Genomic DNA, 16,718 nt, shown 5'->3' with positions numbered 1-16,718 from the left:
CTCACAAACAGATTGCAGCAGAAGCTTTCATGGACCACAGTCCACTTCATCTGCTGCATGAATCTTCAGCTAGATGTGATGTTACTCACACTTCCTTTTACTTCTGCGTAGCATAGAATCATGTTTTGGACTGGTACCATGATGGGAAGTTAGAGGGTACCAAATCCTTTACTTCTCCATCATTTTCCAAATGAAATTTGTGTCCCCAACAAGGCTGCTGAAATCTGAAAGTGCTGTTATAGTAAATGGTACTTTCAGAACTAAACAGCCACTTGGAGGGTGCACATTTTTTGCAGAGGAAGAAGCAAAGAGTTAAATAGCCTCTACCTTGGCGCAGCAATCCCCATCCAAACTGTGGTTGCACATGGCTGCTACTCCTGAGTAAATGTAAGCCGTAACAGCCCAATCCTATGGGCTCTACTACTGGGAGAAGGAGTGTCTGGGCATCTTCCATTTCTCTCCCACTCAACACACCAATATTTCAGATAATGGGTCTCCAAACCCCGGCCCAGGGGTCAAATGTGGCCCGCAGTAAGCCTCTTTCTGGCCCATGGCCAACCTCTTGTCCCATGAAAGCCTCTGGCCCACTCAACTGAATATGACCAGAACTGTGCTCTGATTGTGGCTGGAGGGTATTTTGAGGGCCAGAGAGGTTGAATGAATGAGCCCATTCATTCATTTATTCACTCATCTAAGTTCCATCTCTAATTTATTTATTTAAATTTTATATTTAAATGTTTTTTTGGCCCTCAACACCAGATATTTGATGCAGCCCTCTGGCCGAAAAGTTTGGAGACCCCTGCATTAGAGTTAATTAAATGAGCACTGTCAGGAAATGGTTATCAACAATTGTGAATTGTCACCACAGTTATAGGCTTTACAACTGATGCGAGATCAGCCTTGTTGCATTTCTGCTTGCAGCACCTTAGTGGGGGGGAGGGAATGGTAAGTACTTTAGGCAACGTGATATCCAGAGATACTGTGAAAAACAAGTATGAAAAACAAGGATGTACCTGTTTTCTCCTTCTTTGTGTTTATGTTGCAGCATGATTGCCTGAACAACCAAATATTCTCCTTAGTTTCAGTTTAATTATAGGAAGCAAGGTTAAAAAGGTCAGGCCAGGTCCAGGAACCAGAAACTAAAAGTACTGCCCAGAAAAAAAACAAGGGGAAAAAGACCTTCAGGAAATTAGAAACTAAAAAGAGTACTTTGGAGAAATGAAACTTAAAACAGGTATCATCTGTGAAGAAGGGTCAATGTTTACTTCTACAGGTTGGGCTGAACCAGAACGGCAAGAATGCAAAAGCTGCTCCAGAACGAAAAGTGACATTGCAGAGAGGACCACTGCAAGTGGGCGAAGAGCTCAACTAACAGAGGAATTGGGCATGCATATTGCTATATAGCTACAAATGGGAACAAATCTAGTGATAGCTGGCAAGATGTGGTTATCCCTTTGTACTTTCTTATTCCAAATGCTCTTACGTTTTTTCCCCCCTAAACTGCTTTTACCTTGTACGCATATTTATTTTTCACATTTTTATACCGCTTTTCCTCCAAGGAGCACAGGTATGCACAGTTCCTTCCCTCTTTATTCCTCACAACAACCCCGAGAGGTAGGTGAGGCTGAGAGACTGACTGGCCCAAGGTTACCAAGAAAGCTTAATGGCTAAGGAGGGATTTGAATCTGGATCTTCCAGAGATAAGTTCAACTCCCAAACTACTACACTATCCTGGCTCTCTATTTGATGACTGAGGGCCCAATCCTATCCGATTTTCCAGTGCCAGTGCAGCCATGCCAATGGGGCATGCATCGCATCCTGTGATGGGGAGGCAGTCCCAGAAGCCTCCTTAAGGTATGGGAACATTTGTTCCCTTACCTTGGGGCTACAGTGCAACTACACTGGAGCTGGAAAATTGGATAGGATTGGGCCCTAAAACCTTTTTCACAATCTCTGGTAAGTATGTATATTTGTTCATCTGTTTGGGCTTCTGAGTTTTTTCCCCTTTCATGCCTGATCGCAATCTCACTCTGCCAAGTAGTGTTAAAGTGCTGGAACATAAGCTGGGTGTTTCCCAAAGGGGAGAGGTCTTTCGTGGAGCCAGCCAGATAAAGAACTTCCACTTGGCAGCAGGAAAGCCCAGGAGAGGAGCAGCCAAAGCCAGTCATGGCTTTTTGTTCACCTTTTCTCCCAGTCGCAGTACAAGTTTCTGCTGGATTGTGACATATTCTTTCAGACCTTCTGTGTGTTTTTAACATACTTACAACCTTTCAGAAGCTGACATGGATCATGAACTGCCCTGGACTACAGGGTGGGGTGGGGAGAATACCACTAAGTTTCTGACAGAAGATACTCAGCACTGTCCTTAACAGGGATGCTCTTAACTCCTTAACAAGGGTGCCCCCCCTCACAACAGGGCTCTCCACTGGCTCAGCCACTGATCTCCTTGGGAAATTGCTTAATGACATTATTCAGAATGGCAGCCCATTCTGATGCAGAGGTTATATGCTTGTTGGGCTTCCTGAGGCGTTGTGGAAAATCCGTTTGCTGTTGTAATTAAAATAACTGCATGAACTCCGACTTTGGGGAAGTTTGCAGTATTGGCGTATCTGTTTGTGATAAGACTGCTGGGAGGCAGGCCAACATCATTCCTAGTCATCTCTTCCAAAATATCTCTCTCTCTCTCTCTCTCATACTCAGAAGTCCAGTGAAGAAGCCACAGACCAAACAAAGTTCAGTATTTCCAGGACACTGAAGAAAGGGAGGGCTGAGAGGTACAGTCACACAGCAAACAATTAAATGTGTATGTTGGAATACATCACTCCTACTTAATGCTGAGTGTCTAATAGCCCAAGAGTCTCGAAACTTTTTGGCCAGAGGGCCACATCAAATATCTGGCGTGGTGTGGAGGCTCGGAAAAAAAATTTAAATATAAAATTTAAATAAATAAATTTGAGATGGAACTTAGATGAGTGAATAAATGAATGAATGGGCTCAATCATTCAACCTCTCTGGCCCTCAGAACACCCTCCAGACATATTCAGAGCACAGTTCTGGTCATGTTCAGTTGAGCGGGCCAGAGGCTTTCAGGGGACAAGAGGTTGGCCGCGGGCTGGAAAGAGGCTTGCTGCAGGCCGCATCTGGCCCCTGGGCCGGGGTTTGGAGACCCCTGTAATAGCCCAATCCTACCTGCAGCACGAAAGCCAGGCCACCATTGCGCACATTCGGGCTGCTGATGTAAACAGGTGGCAGCACAGTGTGCACAGAAGTGGCTCCCAAAGACTCTGCCAGTGCCAGTAAGTTGGTGGCAGAGAGATGTCGGGGGTGGGGGGAGGAGGAGGATCCTGGCAGCACCAGTGAGTGCGAGGATCTTATCTCCTCTTTTTAAACCAATCCCCCCCCTTTTCTTTCCTTGGATTTATGCCAGCTATTTAGCAGCTGGAGGTCCAAGGAGATCCACTGGCCACCAGGAAGTCTATGTGGAGGTAAGTAAAAATATTTTTACTTCATCAGGTGGGGGGATAATATTGGGCTCAAAGGCTATAAACCTGTACATAGTTTCCTGGGAGTAAGTCCCATTACACTGAATGGAACTTACTTCCAACTAGACATGCAGAGGGTTGGGCTGTAAGCCTTCCAAAGTGGTGTTTTTGTTTTTAAAGCAAGGTGATAGTAGATGTAAGTTACCTTAGTTTTAACTTAAAGGAAAATGTGATGAACACAAACTTATTGCTACAAAATAAAAAAGAACTGGAAATCTGCTAGAGGCACAGAATATAATTAGAAGGAAACTGGTCCCAGAACTACGGGTGATGGTCACAAGCTATGTATGATGCTGACCACATGATTGGCAAGGTCCACCCAGTGCACGGCTCTTTGTTTTTGGTAGCCAGAAGCAATTCCTCAAAGACCACATGTACAAAAGGGAGTTGCTGAAAGTACCCTGCAAAATCCTCATGAGAGGATGCGTTGCTGCTTTTACCTGATCTGGACCTCGCTGGCGTCTGTCAGGAAGGACCAGTGGTATTTGACAAGAAGAGGGCTGCAGTTAGTCATTGTGATGTCACGAACAACTTCAGTGTCATTCAAGATGCAACCAAAATCCAAATGCATTGTCTGGAAGTTGAGGTTTGGAAAGTGCACCTCTCCTCGGAGGCTGACATGGTCCACGTGGGGATGCTCAAGGTACCGAATAGTCAGGACTTCCTCTGCAACTCGATTGTATAGGTCATCTTGATAGAGGGGGTCAAATCTGATGCAAAGATGGTACATCTCTCCAATGTCCATCCTGAATGGCTGAATTGGGGAAATAAGTTGTTTTGTTTTAAAAAATCACTTATCTATACTTTTCTCTCACTGTAATTTGTTGAGAAAGGATTCTACATTTCCAGCCATAGGGGGCTGTTCAGTGCTAGGTAGGTCACAAACAGCACCTTGAACTGCAGTACAAAAAATGATGGAAATTTAAGCAGAGTTGTATGGTGGAATCGTTTGCTCCGCCCCCCCATCAATCCATGCTAGCTTGCTGCATGTGTGAGACATAATGACGTGATAGATGCCATGTAGCTGGCAAAAAAGTGCTGCTCATTGGAAGGCCAGGAGAGAGGGTGAAAGGAAGGAAGCGGGGTGGAGACACACCTCCACAGGTTAGAGGAGACAAGGGTTTGAGACAGGAGACCTCTGCATTATTTGCCTCCTGAAAAACACACTCCCCCCCAGGCCCTGCAGGCAGCACTGTACATACTTTCCAATAAAAAGGCCATGCTGAGAGGCTCTAGTTGAAAAAGAAGGTCTTCTACCTGCTCAGGTGCCGGCAACACTTCGTGATCCATGTTACAAAGGGTGAAGGGCTCTTGCAAGGAGAGCTGGACGTGAAGTGGCAAAGAGGAAATGTTCTTCAAGGTCAGAGGTTCGTATTGTGCTGTCAAGACATCATTCGGGTTCTGAGGGGAAAAAAGCAAAGTATTTGTGAAGAAAAAAAAGAAGAGATAGTTTCATTTTGGTGTACAGCAAACAAATAGAAGATCCATCTCCATTCCCTGTTGTCATGCCCTTCCAGGTTCCATAAGAAATGACATACAGCAATGAATGTATGAAGTATAGATGTTCATTAAAAAACTGTATTGTGCCTTTAAGGGACAAACTAGGCAGACATTAACTGGAGGATTCATTGTATGCATTTACACACATAAGCATATGATTGTGGTGGCCTGTGGCTCTCTCTTAGGAAGCATGAACTGCCAATTTTCATGTTTCTTAACTGTTCTGCATTCAGCTGCATCTGCTGCTCTGCAATGGTGAACCCTGCAGCACAGTGTCACCCATAACCACGTTCTCAATATAGTTTTGTCCCTTCACCATGGTTGTGTGCCCCACACTAGTCTCAAGCACCTATGCCTGTCACATTCCAGAAGATGCAAAATCTGGGTTGTAAAAGTATGACAGAGACCTCCAAGTGGTAACTGTGTATTCATTTAATTACTGCATCTAAGTTTTCCAAATAGAAATCCTACATTCTAACAATATGTGTTGAGGTATTTCCATCAGTTAGTCATAAAAAGAGCCCTGCAGAATCAAAGTCCATTCTTGTCAAAACTTTTACTTATGTATTTGTTAGTTTAAAATATTTTACATCCCCCCTTTAAGAAAGTTCTCAAGGCAGTTTAAAGAAAAACACAAAAAATAATAACCCCAGCTACATTATAATAAAGCAGTAGTTAAAACCAGCAACTAATCAGAAAAAAAGGTCTGGTAGTCAACAGAGAGCAATAAAGACACACCTTCTTTACAGAGAATCTGAAAAAAGTCCTTAAAGAAGGAAGTCCCAAAGACAGGAGACCACAACGAACAAGGCCCTCTTTCTGGTCACCACCTTCCCACCTGACTTCAGGCGGAAGGGGCAACTGGAGGAGAGCCCCTGAAGATTATCTACATGCAGATGGGTGCTGGTGTTCCTTCAGATACCCAGGTCTGAAGCTATTTAGAACTTAAAAGGTCAACACTAGAACTTGCACTTATACTGACAAAAGGATGTGAAGTTCTTTAACCCAGTGGTTCCCAAAGTGTGCGTGTGGCCCTGATTTTTGGTGGGTCATGAAACTGACAAGCTGATAGCTAAGGAAAATGTATTGAGCCCTATGGAAACCAAAATGAAGCAGCACATGCATGTTTACTCAAGAGTAAGCAAATTTCCATCCAATTAAAGGGCAGAATGTGGAGAGTGTAACACCATCAGAATGGTCCTGATCTGAACACAGGCCACAAGAAACTCTAGAAATGGAAGTGCCGCCTCTAAGCTGACAAGGAAAATGTATTGAGACCCACGTGCGTGTTTACCCATGAGCAGGCGATCATGCCTTGGCTCTTATCAAAGGCCAGGTGAAGGGAAAATGCAAGGCCACCAGAATGGTCCTGATCTGATGAAAGTGGAGCTTAACAAACGCTCCAGGAGGTGCCCCCCCCCCCAGCCATGGTAAAAAGGATAAAAACAGAGTTGAGCAGATGATAAAACTTTTTTTTAAGCCTCATAAAGCTAGGTGGGTCCTGATAACAGTGTTCTTAAACAAGTGGGTTCCAGTGCTAAAATGTTCAGGAACCACTGGGCTAGGAATTTAGATTTGTCAGGTAAGGAACTAATTTAGTCCGCTGCTGGAGCTGGAATTATCTCCTTGGTATTTATACAGCACAGTTGTTAATTGTGATAGATACATGACATGCTTGCACAACAGAGTCTGTGCATCTTAAAATTAACACTTTCCACATTATACATTTATGTCTCTTATAAGATGGCTGTGACTACTGAAAGTTGTTCTTGACGCTGGGCAGAATGTCTGAAGCAGCAATGGGGGACTTCTACATTAGGAGATTTCTGGATTGAATTTCTGTAGTCTCCCTACCTCCTACACCTCTCCCCCAACGTTCCACTGCACTGCAACACCCATTTGCTAGCCATTTGGAATATGCCAGCTGGCAGTCTTAGGTCAAAGGACTAACCTTCTCTACTTGGAAAGTGATCTCTTTGGAGGAAATCTGGAGAACGGGTGCAATGAATTCACAGATGACGTCAACCTTCATGATGAGCTCCTTCCCGGACTGCTTCCCTATGATGGCGTGGCAGAGCAGTCTTTCCTTCACCACCTTTACATGCAAGGATCAGAGTTTATCAGAATGAAACTGCTTGGGACAGAAAAGGCTGTGGTGCCTTGGCTCTTATCAAAGGACAGCTTTCAGAGATGCTAGTAGCCGTGGCTTTCAGCGGAAAAAACACATTTGGCTATCAATGGGCCCCATGCACAGGCACACACATTGGAAAAGACCATGACAACTGAGGGCCAAAACCTATCCAATTTTCTACTGCTAGTGCAGCTGTGCCAATGGGGCGTGCACTGCATCCTGTGGTGGGGAGGCCGCCACAGAAGCCCCCTCAAGTTATGGGGACATTTGTTCCCTTTCCTCGGGGCTACATTGCAGCTGCACTGGTGCTGGAAAGTTGGATAGGATTGGGCCCTGAGTCATTACCAACCCACTGGGACCAGGCAGTACTGGGCAGAAGCAAGTGAAGGATCCCGGATGTGACCCCAGGAAGAGGAGGCCCATGGGCAGCAGGACTCCAGCTAATGGGGCTGGGGAAGAGGGTAGAGGAAGCCCTGAGGGAGCACCCTCAGAAGTATAAGGAGCGCCATTCCCAACTTTCCAGACTGTATTCACAATAAAATCAGGGTTGGCAGGCCACCCACCACCTCTGGTTCATGGGTGAGTACAGACCATGTCCTTCCCATTCCTCTATAAAACCCAACTCCTTGCCTGGGAAGAGAGCAAGGGGGCCAGGGTCCCTACACCCCCTTTCCTTCCTTGGAGCTCAGGGAGCACCCTCCATCCTATGCAGCACTCTTATGTTGAATGAACAGGAGCAGTGCATGCTGGGAATGAAATATTCTTGTTTTGCCAGCATGCATTGCTCCTGTTCATTCAAAATAAGAGTGGCACAACAGCAGAGGACGGACAGTGCTCCTTAAGCTCCAGGTAGATGAAGGCATGGGGGCAGGGATACCTTTCTACTCTCTACCTATCCATGGGGTATAACCTGTGCAGTCACTTGCCTTCCACTGGTTCATTAGCCTTCCCCACCTGTTGCTCACCTGTCTGCCCCTTCTCTTCATCCATTGGCAGGCGGGCATGCTCTGGGGGGCAAAGTTGGTGGGTTTCAGGCTGTGAGGAAACACAGGCTGCCTCTGGTCTGACATAGTACAAGGCAGTTTAGGTACGCAGTGGCTCAAGGTTATGCCATGGCTGGAGGTCTGGACTTGGGCACTCTCAGAGTGCCATTCAAGACTCAGCCTTGGTCAGACCCAATAGATTTTTGTCCAGAAGTCACTTAGCTAATATTATGAGAAGGAATATAGTGGTAATTATAGTTACAAGTAAAACCTAAGTAAGAAGTAACTGGGTCCATGCCTGGAACACAGAAATTATTACCATGGCAACTAGAAGTATTCCAGCAATCCCTGGCAGAAGTTGATCTTTGGGGAGGTACAAGATCTAAGGGGGAGGAGGAATAGGCCTGTGTGCATCTCTCTACCTTGGGAGTGTTAGAAGATCCTCTCAGTACCATGTCCATGGACTTTCCTGGGGTCAGCTCCATCCTCAGAGGCTGCAGCTTAAACAAAGGAGCTGGGGGCTCCGGCTTGGACTGGGAGGTCTTGCTCTTGGCATTTGTGTCAATGGCAGGAAGGCTGTTGCGCTGGCGAAATGGGGGGAAGCCTTCAGTCATCCAGTAGAGCTGATGCGTGCGGCGCCCACAGTTGGTTATTGTGAAGCGATAGCAACAGGGATCCAAGCTAGGAAAGGGGCAGAGAGAGGAGCTGAGTCTGTTTTATCACAGAGGATGAGATGCAGCTTGCAGACAGGATGATGCAGCCCCACTTGGAGCAACAAGATATGTTGATCTTGATTTTATACATGTAGAATTGTATTTTCCTGCCAACTTCATACATCAATATTCGGTTTGTTACAAGAAATACAGCCCCCCATTTGCAATCATAAATTCACCTTCCAAGCCCAATAAAATGAGAGTGGGAAAACCAGCTTGCTATAGGGAGAATGCAAATGGGCACCCTACAGAATGTCACTTTGAAACTAAGCTTTGCAATGAAAACAGTTCCTTCCTGTCTAGAACAAGGACTCAGCTATACATCTTAGCCCAAACCCTAACCAACTTTCCAGCACTGGCACAGCTGTGCCAATGGGGCATGGGCTGCATCCTGCAGTTGGGGGGCAGTCATGGAGGCCTCCTCAAGGTAAGGCAATGTTTGTTCCCTTACCTTGGAGCTGCATTGCCCTTATGTCAATGCTGGAAAGTTGGTTAGGATTGCACCCTTAATGGTTTAATTCGGGTTAACTTTTTTATTAGATGGGCAATCCTGTTTTGGGGATAGAAAATTATTTGACTGCCTTGGGCATTTAAGTATATACCAGGCATCTCAAGAAAGGTCTGAGATGAACTAATTTTGTCTGCAATGTTGTATTTTGCCAGTTTTGTAAAGTGAGATGTCTTGAGCATCACATATGAAAAGTGGTTTGTAAATACAATTGCCATTAATAGTGGTTGGAGGTAAGAACCCCAGTCCCAAGCCTGGCCTCTCTTGCCTTAAAAGAAAAAGAAGAAGAAGCCCACATGTTCAAGACACTGCACTGAGGAGGATGCATTTCTGTGCTTTATGAGAACTGAGGCACAGGCCAGTTTCCTTTCGCTGGGGAGTGGAGAGTCCACTGGAACATGTCCATAGGAAGTCTCGTAGATCCACCAGGTCATCAAGTCACACTGACTTGTGACTGTAGCTACAAAAGCCTTCTTTCAAACTCAGTCCATCTACAGGTGGGAGCTCTACTGATCAGTAATTATCTCTGCTTCAGAGACCACAAAGATGGAGACTACAAGCAAAGTCATCAACTTGAACTAAGCCAGATCATACTAGTCAGATCATACTAGCATGTTTACTCTGACATCAAATCCCAATTACTTCAGCAGGGCTTACTCTCAAGTAAATGCACCTAGGACTGGAGAGCTATGAAATACATACATGTGTAAACAAATTATTTTTATATCTGTCACTAAATCTATACAACCACTGCAATGACAGCCATATATTTGCTGTATGGCACTTGGTCAGTGTTACCTGTAGTTGTAGCCCAAGGGCATGATAAGAGTTTCCAATTACTGTAGCTCACATTGCAATGCATTAAGGAAACATGACTTAAATCCCTTCCTTCCCAAAAACGAAATGCTTTGTCTCTCACTAGAGAGGGCACCAGAAAAATAACCAGAGTGTGCGCCTACCTGAAGTGGGGCCCCAGATTGAGAACTGGAGCAAAGGGCTTGTCTGTAACTATGGTGGTGCCAATGCCAGTAGCCTGAACTGGAATGGTGTAGGAATTGCTGTTTTGTATGATCAGTTGGATTCTGTCTTCGAACAGCACGGTGTCATCCAAGTTGGCTATTATAGTGAGCGACATTTCAGCCTCTGGAGGGACGATCCCTTCACTGGGGTCAATCCTCCACAGTGAATGTTTGCGGACCTGAAACACAATTCAAAAACTGGTCTTAGTCTGTCCAGACTGGCAGAGCAACAAAATATTTTTTTAAAACAAAGAAAGGGCAAGGATGCTTGGGGATACAGCTCCATGCCCTAATATCACAAAGCCTGTGTCACAGAAATGATCTCATGATAGCGAAATCACCAGCGTAGGTCCAAGGAGACCCATTGTGGGTCAGAAGGCTGACAAAGGGTAGGGGATTTAAATCCCCTATCACCATGAAGCCTCCTAATTCGCCTCTTCCCCTCCCCCCCAAGAATATTACACTTGTTTTTTGTGCAGGTGGACTAGCAGGGTAGGGATAGGATTAGGCTCAAAGTGTTGTAGTCATGGGTGGTTTCAATTACCCACAAAGATTGCATAAATTTATGTTCAGGTCATGACAAAGAGATAACATGTGCAAGATTTAAGAGCTGTCAAACCATTAGGGAACAGTGACCACAGCTTTATCTGGTTCAGCATACCAGGGCTATTCTGAAAGTAAGTACAGCTTGGCTGCTAAAAAACAAGACTTAAGGAAACAATTTAATACAGCTCAGAAGTTAAATACTTTAACAGTATTTAATACAGTATACTTTAAATACTGTAGTGGCCACACTACATCTCCATGCAGTCTCCATCTGAATTGAAGCAATTGTCATGTTGTGAGACAAGCTTCTTTATCCCCTCCAAGAAGAACATTTTGGCCAGGTTCAGCCAGTTCATAATCGGTTCTGCAGGTCGCTGTGCGTGTGTGAACATTGTGTTCCTCTTCTTTTGTTCCTAATTGCTCTCCTGTCTCCCAGGTGATTGTTGTCCTTTAAGGTCCTTCCTTTAAGGCCCATTAGCTTCTTGTTGGAGAAAGTTTGTTTGAACTGCAGTTGTCTTATGGAGCTTACTGCTCAAGCAGCCCAAACATCACACTCGCCAAACAAACTTTGACTGTTTGCTTGTCTGTTTGGCCACTGTGTTCTGGGACTGGAATGTAGCCAATGTAACATCAATATTTAAAATGGGCTCCTGGGGAATCCAGGAAATCACAGTATGAGTTTGACACCCTTGTTTTATACTGTTTTGGTAAGCCACCTTAGGCATCATTTTGACTGAGATTTACAAATTTTAAATAAATAAGCAAACAGACAAATTTTGTACTTGTTTTCATTTAGATAAAGAAGCTTCACCTGTATCCAGTAGCTAGGTTATATTTGGTACACGTACAGCTGGGATTCCTTCTATTTCAAGTCAGAAGATATTAGGCTTGGGCTGACACTATCATACAAGCTCTCCTTTTATGATTCTTGCTAGCTCAGAGGTCTGGAAGCCTTGTTCCACTGGTGAATTGCCAGTCTGATGCCTGATTAAAGTCATTTATCAGTGTTTGACCTGCAGATAGGGGTGGGGGCTCATGCCAAAGAAACTAATGCTGATGAATTGCAATGAATGAGTACTGGAATGAAAACTGTGTGCACAACTAATCTGGAGCCACAAGGAGGGCATACAACGCTGCAGAACCCATATCTGGCACTTGCTGATTTTCATGACAACACAGTTATATTGGCAAGCATTTGGTTCTGCAGCTGTAATGAAGAAATCGCTCTATTGACGAAGAGACTGAAAGGGCAGGGAAAACATGTTAAAGTCATTAAGGCCCAAATCCGAACCCACTTTCCAGCACTGGCATAGCTGTGCCAATGGGACGTGTGCTGCATCCTGCAGTTGCGGACACTCATGGAGGCCACCTCAAAGCAAGGGAATGTTTGTTTCCTTACCTAGGAGCTGCATTGCCCTAAGGGCGCAATCCTAACTTGCGCTGGAACAAGCAAGCCAGAAGGCTTGCACTGTATCTAGCGCAGGATTGCGGTGAGCAGCAGCTTAGCCAGAGGCGAGGGAAAACTTTTCCCCTTACCCCTGGGTAAGGGCTGCTGGTGCCTATGGGTCTCCTTGAACCTGTGCCACCTCAGGAGGTGGCACAAGTTCAAGGAGAGCGGAGCGGCTTGAAGCAGCTTTCTCCCCAGGGCCAGGTGTTGGGATCCAGCATAACTGCCAGATCCCAGCCCCGTCTCCCGCTCCCTGCCCGCCCACCCACTTCCTGGGCTGCCCATTGCCTTCCCTCCCCCACCCAGGAACACCTCCCTCCCTCTTCCTCCCTGCCCAGCCCCACGCCTTCCTTTTGTCCTTGCATCGGCTCACCCGAGCTGACGCGAGGAGCTGGGGGGAAGCTGGTGCAGAGGCTTCTGTCAGACTCCGCAGGCTGGTGCTTCTTGGAGCATTGCCCTGGCTTCCTCCCAAGAAGGTGCAAACGTGCTTTACGGCACGTTTATGACCCTCCCAGGCCGGCCCAAAGGACTTGGACCGGCATAGGGCACAGTTAGGACTGCGCCCTAAAAGCACCTTGAGAAACTTCTGCCCAAACTGATATGAGCCACACAAATTCCAGATGTGCAGTTTGCTGGAGATAGGATTAGTGGGAGGGTGCATGCAAGGCCCAACAGAAGTGCACGGCTAGCAAGAAGGTGTCATGGCTTGAGCAACTGAGAGGAGTGTGTGGATTGCACCCACTGATGGGCAAGGACCATGACACCGCTGTGCTCCACTCAGTACTTTCAGCATGGCACCCACATTTAAAGTGAATGTGTACAGTAATTGTAGAGGTTTGCATTGTGTGGTGGTGGTAAATGGGTAGTCCTGCCAAACAGCAGGCCGGAGCAGATGATGTGCTGTCCCTTCTGACTGACTGTGATTCTTAGCAGCTGTGTCTTCCACCAGCAGAGTCTACACTGTTATTTTCCTTCCAGAGAAGGATGGCAAAAGCAGCTATAAGATGCCATGTTTCCTAACAAGAGCCTTGCAAACACTGCCAGTACCATGGCAGACCACTGCAGTCTCATCCTCTGATTTGCAGATGAAGAAGCCCTAGTTCTGAAAGCTACTCTGAGGCAGGAAAAATAGACCTTTCTACAATTTGGAGAGTGGCTCTCAAGGATGCTAATGCTAAAGCTACCTAGATATGCTTGAGGTCTGGAGCATCAGTTTATTATCATTAACAACAACCCTATTTTTATCTTGCTTTTCTCCCCAAGGGAGAAAACAGCTTACACAAAAAATCATAAAATCATATTTAAAACAGTCATGACAAGACATCATTAAAATTAAACATTAAAAAAAATCCCTAAAAAACATAAAAACCAGCAGTAGAACCTTTTAGGAAAGGGCAAAACCATTTACCTCTTCTTGGAGTCTGGATTCATCTTTTGTTAGACAATAGTACGAATGGACAATAGTAACTTAACCCATTTTTGCCTGACCCACAGGGGTACACATTTGGTCCCTGTTGCATATATGCAACATTGGGCAGAAATGGCTTAAGCTTTCCCAAATTCTTTCTGAATTTATATCCACTTTTTGTAAGCATGATAGAGAGCTTACACGCCGGCACTCCGTAAGTGTCACAAATGTGCTGTAAAGCACGTTTGTGGCCCTCAGTACCAGTCAGCGCTGGTGGTAGCTCAGCACCAACAAGCAATGGGCTACCACCAGTGGATCGCCAGTGCTCCACTGCTCACGTGGACTGCTAGGTGGTGGAGAGGTGGGTGAGGGTGTGGGGCGAAGGAGATAGGAGACGTTCTGGGGCAGGGGGAGGGAGGAGAGAGAGTGGGGAGGAGGCATTACGGGGGGAGGGAGTGGGGCCGGAAGGAGATGGTACTGGCGCTACTGACGGAGCTCTGTTCCAGCGCATCTAGAGCCTCCGTGTCAGGCCACGAAGCCTGACATGTAGGTTCTTGATTCTGCGCCAGTTCAAGAGCTGCTGCAGAATCTAGTAGCCCCAATGAGGAGCTACTTCCGTTGCCCAGGGGAAGGGGATGAAAGTCCCCTTCCCTCGAGGAGCTGCCAGAGGCTCCCCTGTTGCGCACAGGATGCCGCAGCAGCTGTTTTGGTGCCATGGCAGCCCTGGGCACAATGAGCAGCTCAGGATTGGGCTGTGAAATGCTTCTCAAACAAGTGAAGAACCTTCATTTTTCAAGTGTTAAGAACTATCATGTCACAATTGACTTCATATACATTTTCTTGTGATATTTTTTTCACAGGCTTCTTTGAGATAAAATTTTAATGCACAATTGATTTGTATCTGTGTTACTTAGGATTCTGAACAGTTTTTTAAAGACTAACTCTCACTGCGTTGGCTCTTGTTATTATTGTTATTACTGTTATTAACTGTTTTTAATGCCAATAAAGGTTTATGGATGGATGGACTAACTCCTAGATGAATTTAAGATTAATCTATTTATTCCTAGATGAAACAAAATGAAAGTTTGATTACCTTTTCATTGATGTGCTGATTAATTGACTACTGATCAGAAAGCTGTTTGACATTTTGATCAGATTTTTCATATTAGATCCTGATGTTTATATTTTTTAGTTCATGCTGGTTTGCTTTTTTCTCCCTCTCACTCTCTTTACATAACTGAAAGTTTTGACATATTTGGCAGTTGAAACGTCATTATTAGGATGAAGGTTCTCATAATTATTACAACTCCATGTCTTGACAGCATTTGAAGGTTGCAACACCTCTATCATTTTGTCCTGTGTCACCACCAGTCATTATTTTCTAGAATCTTATGTATTGCTGAGAGGGATTAGGACTCCTTGCCCAGCATGTTCTTTATATCCTGCCTTCTAAGGGATTCAGGGTTGCTTTGCAGATACGGGGATGACCCGATTTTACTTTCAGACGCAATTCAATGAAACAGATTAGGGTGAGAGAAAGAGGCTGGTCCAAAATCAACCCCTGAGCTTCACAGTTGAAAGGGATCTTAACCTAATTCTCTCTGTTCCCAGACTACTGTTCAGTACGCTAGAATGGGCTGACCAGTATTAGGAGCCTTGTGGTTCAGTGGTACGTTATAAGGCAAGCTGCCTACTCAGGTTCTCTTAACTGCAAGGGGCAGCTGCTCTGTATGCAGCGATTCGAAGCCTGCTTGCTTGCTTCAAGGTCCACGAAGTCTAGAACCCTCCAGGCACCAAGCAATCCACCAGCAAACGCAGTCCCTCCCCTGTCCATCTCTGCACTACCCCACACTGGCTCTCACTTCACCGCTCAGCTGGGATTTGAAACCACATCCCTGGACGGTATTTGAGGCTAGAACCAAATAGGTCCATGATTATTCTCTCAAATAGCTGCAGAGATGCCACATCTCTATCAGCTACGGCTTAAACTTCTAGATCTGCCCACACACACACCTTTATCATTCATACTGGCATCATCACACGACACTCAGCTATCAAGTCCACCATGTTCGTGAAAATTCACAACCACCAAAAACAGGTCAGGCTTTTGTGACTGCTTCACTGACTGCACAAGATTTAACTGCATGGTTAAATCTTGACAGTGGGGAATAGAAGGAGGTGAGGCTCCATTATGCATTTGCTCAGCTGTGCAATTGGCAAGAGAAGCATCTTCTGCAGGACTGCTATGAGTACAGCTAGAAGTGTCTTCCTCAGCCCAGCATCCTCCTACATTCTTGTGTTCGTTAAGTACAACGGGATTAAACTGATTCATTTCAGAAGCTGAAAGCCAGGACCTCAAAGGTAGCGTTCCCTGAAGTGCTATCTGTTCCACGCGCAGGGCCAGCTAGGCAGGCGGAGATCAGGGGTCTCAATGCGTGGATGAGACGGTGGTGTAGGGAGGAGGGGTTTAGATTCGTTATGCACTGGGGAACGTTTTGGGACAAGCGGGGCCTGTACAAGAGGGACGGGCTCCATTTGAACCAGAATGGAACCAGACTGCTGGCGCATAACATTAAAAAGGTGGCAGAGCAGCTTTTAAACTAATCCCTGGGGGAAGGCCGACAGGAGCCGAGGGGCATCCGGTTCGGGACTCCTCATCCCTATGGGATGAGGATGGGGAGGTTAGAGAACAACAAGACAAAGGCAGGGTAGGAGAAGAAATTGGGAAAGGTAGGGTGATGGGATGTGATAGATGGTTTGGCACAATGAGAGGATGCGGGGACAAAGGAGCGAATAAGCAGCCCATCCTGGGACATTCCGTGTATAAATGCTTTTATGCGAATGCCCGAAGTCTACGAGCAAAGGTGGGAGAACTGGAATGTCTGGTGACAAGGGAAAATATTGACATAGTGGGCATAACG

The 16,718-nt window shown here is 45.7% G+C and overlaps 2 protein-coding genes across 2 annotated transcripts in view; both read right to left on the bottom strand.

Annotated features, from left to right (window-relative positions):
- LOC136660620 (hydrocephalus-inducing protein-like) overlaps window positions 1-10,198 on the bottom strand; it is a 103,078-nt gene extending 92,880 nt beyond the window's left edge. The window contains exons 1-5 of the mRNA XM_066637927.1: window positions 10,176-10,198; window positions 8,609-8,837; window positions 6,994-7,137; window positions 4,800-4,943; window positions 3,983-4,296 (exon numbers count right to left, since the gene is read on the bottom strand). Coding sequence (XP_066494024.1) covers window positions 3,983-4,296; window positions 4,800-4,943; window positions 6,994-7,137; window positions 8,609-8,837; window positions 10,176-10,198 — 854 coding nt within the window. The remainder of the gene's footprint in view (window positions 1-3,982; window positions 4,297-4,799; window positions 4,944-6,993; window positions 7,138-8,608; window positions 8,838-10,175) is intronic.
- Window positions 10,199-10,332: 134 nt separating this feature from the next.
- Window positions 10,333-16,718, bottom strand: part of LOC136660017 (hydrocephalus-inducing protein homolog) — a 47,729-nt gene continuing 41,343 nt past the window's right edge. Inside the window, exon 18 of the mRNA XM_066636966.1 lies at window positions 10,333-10,575. Coding sequence (XP_066493063.1) covers window positions 10,333-10,575 — 243 coding nt within the window. The remainder of the gene's footprint in view (window positions 10,576-16,718) is intronic.

This window comes from Tiliqua scincoides, chromosome 9 (genome assembly GCF_035046505.1).
Source record: "Tiliqua scincoides isolate rTilSci1 chromosome 9, rTilSci1.hap2, whole genome shotgun sequence".
Lineage (NCBI taxonomy): Eukaryota > Metazoa > Chordata > Lepidosauria > Squamata > Scincidae > Tiliqua > Tiliqua scincoides.
This window is presented reverse-complemented; position numbering and strand designations above follow the sequence as displayed.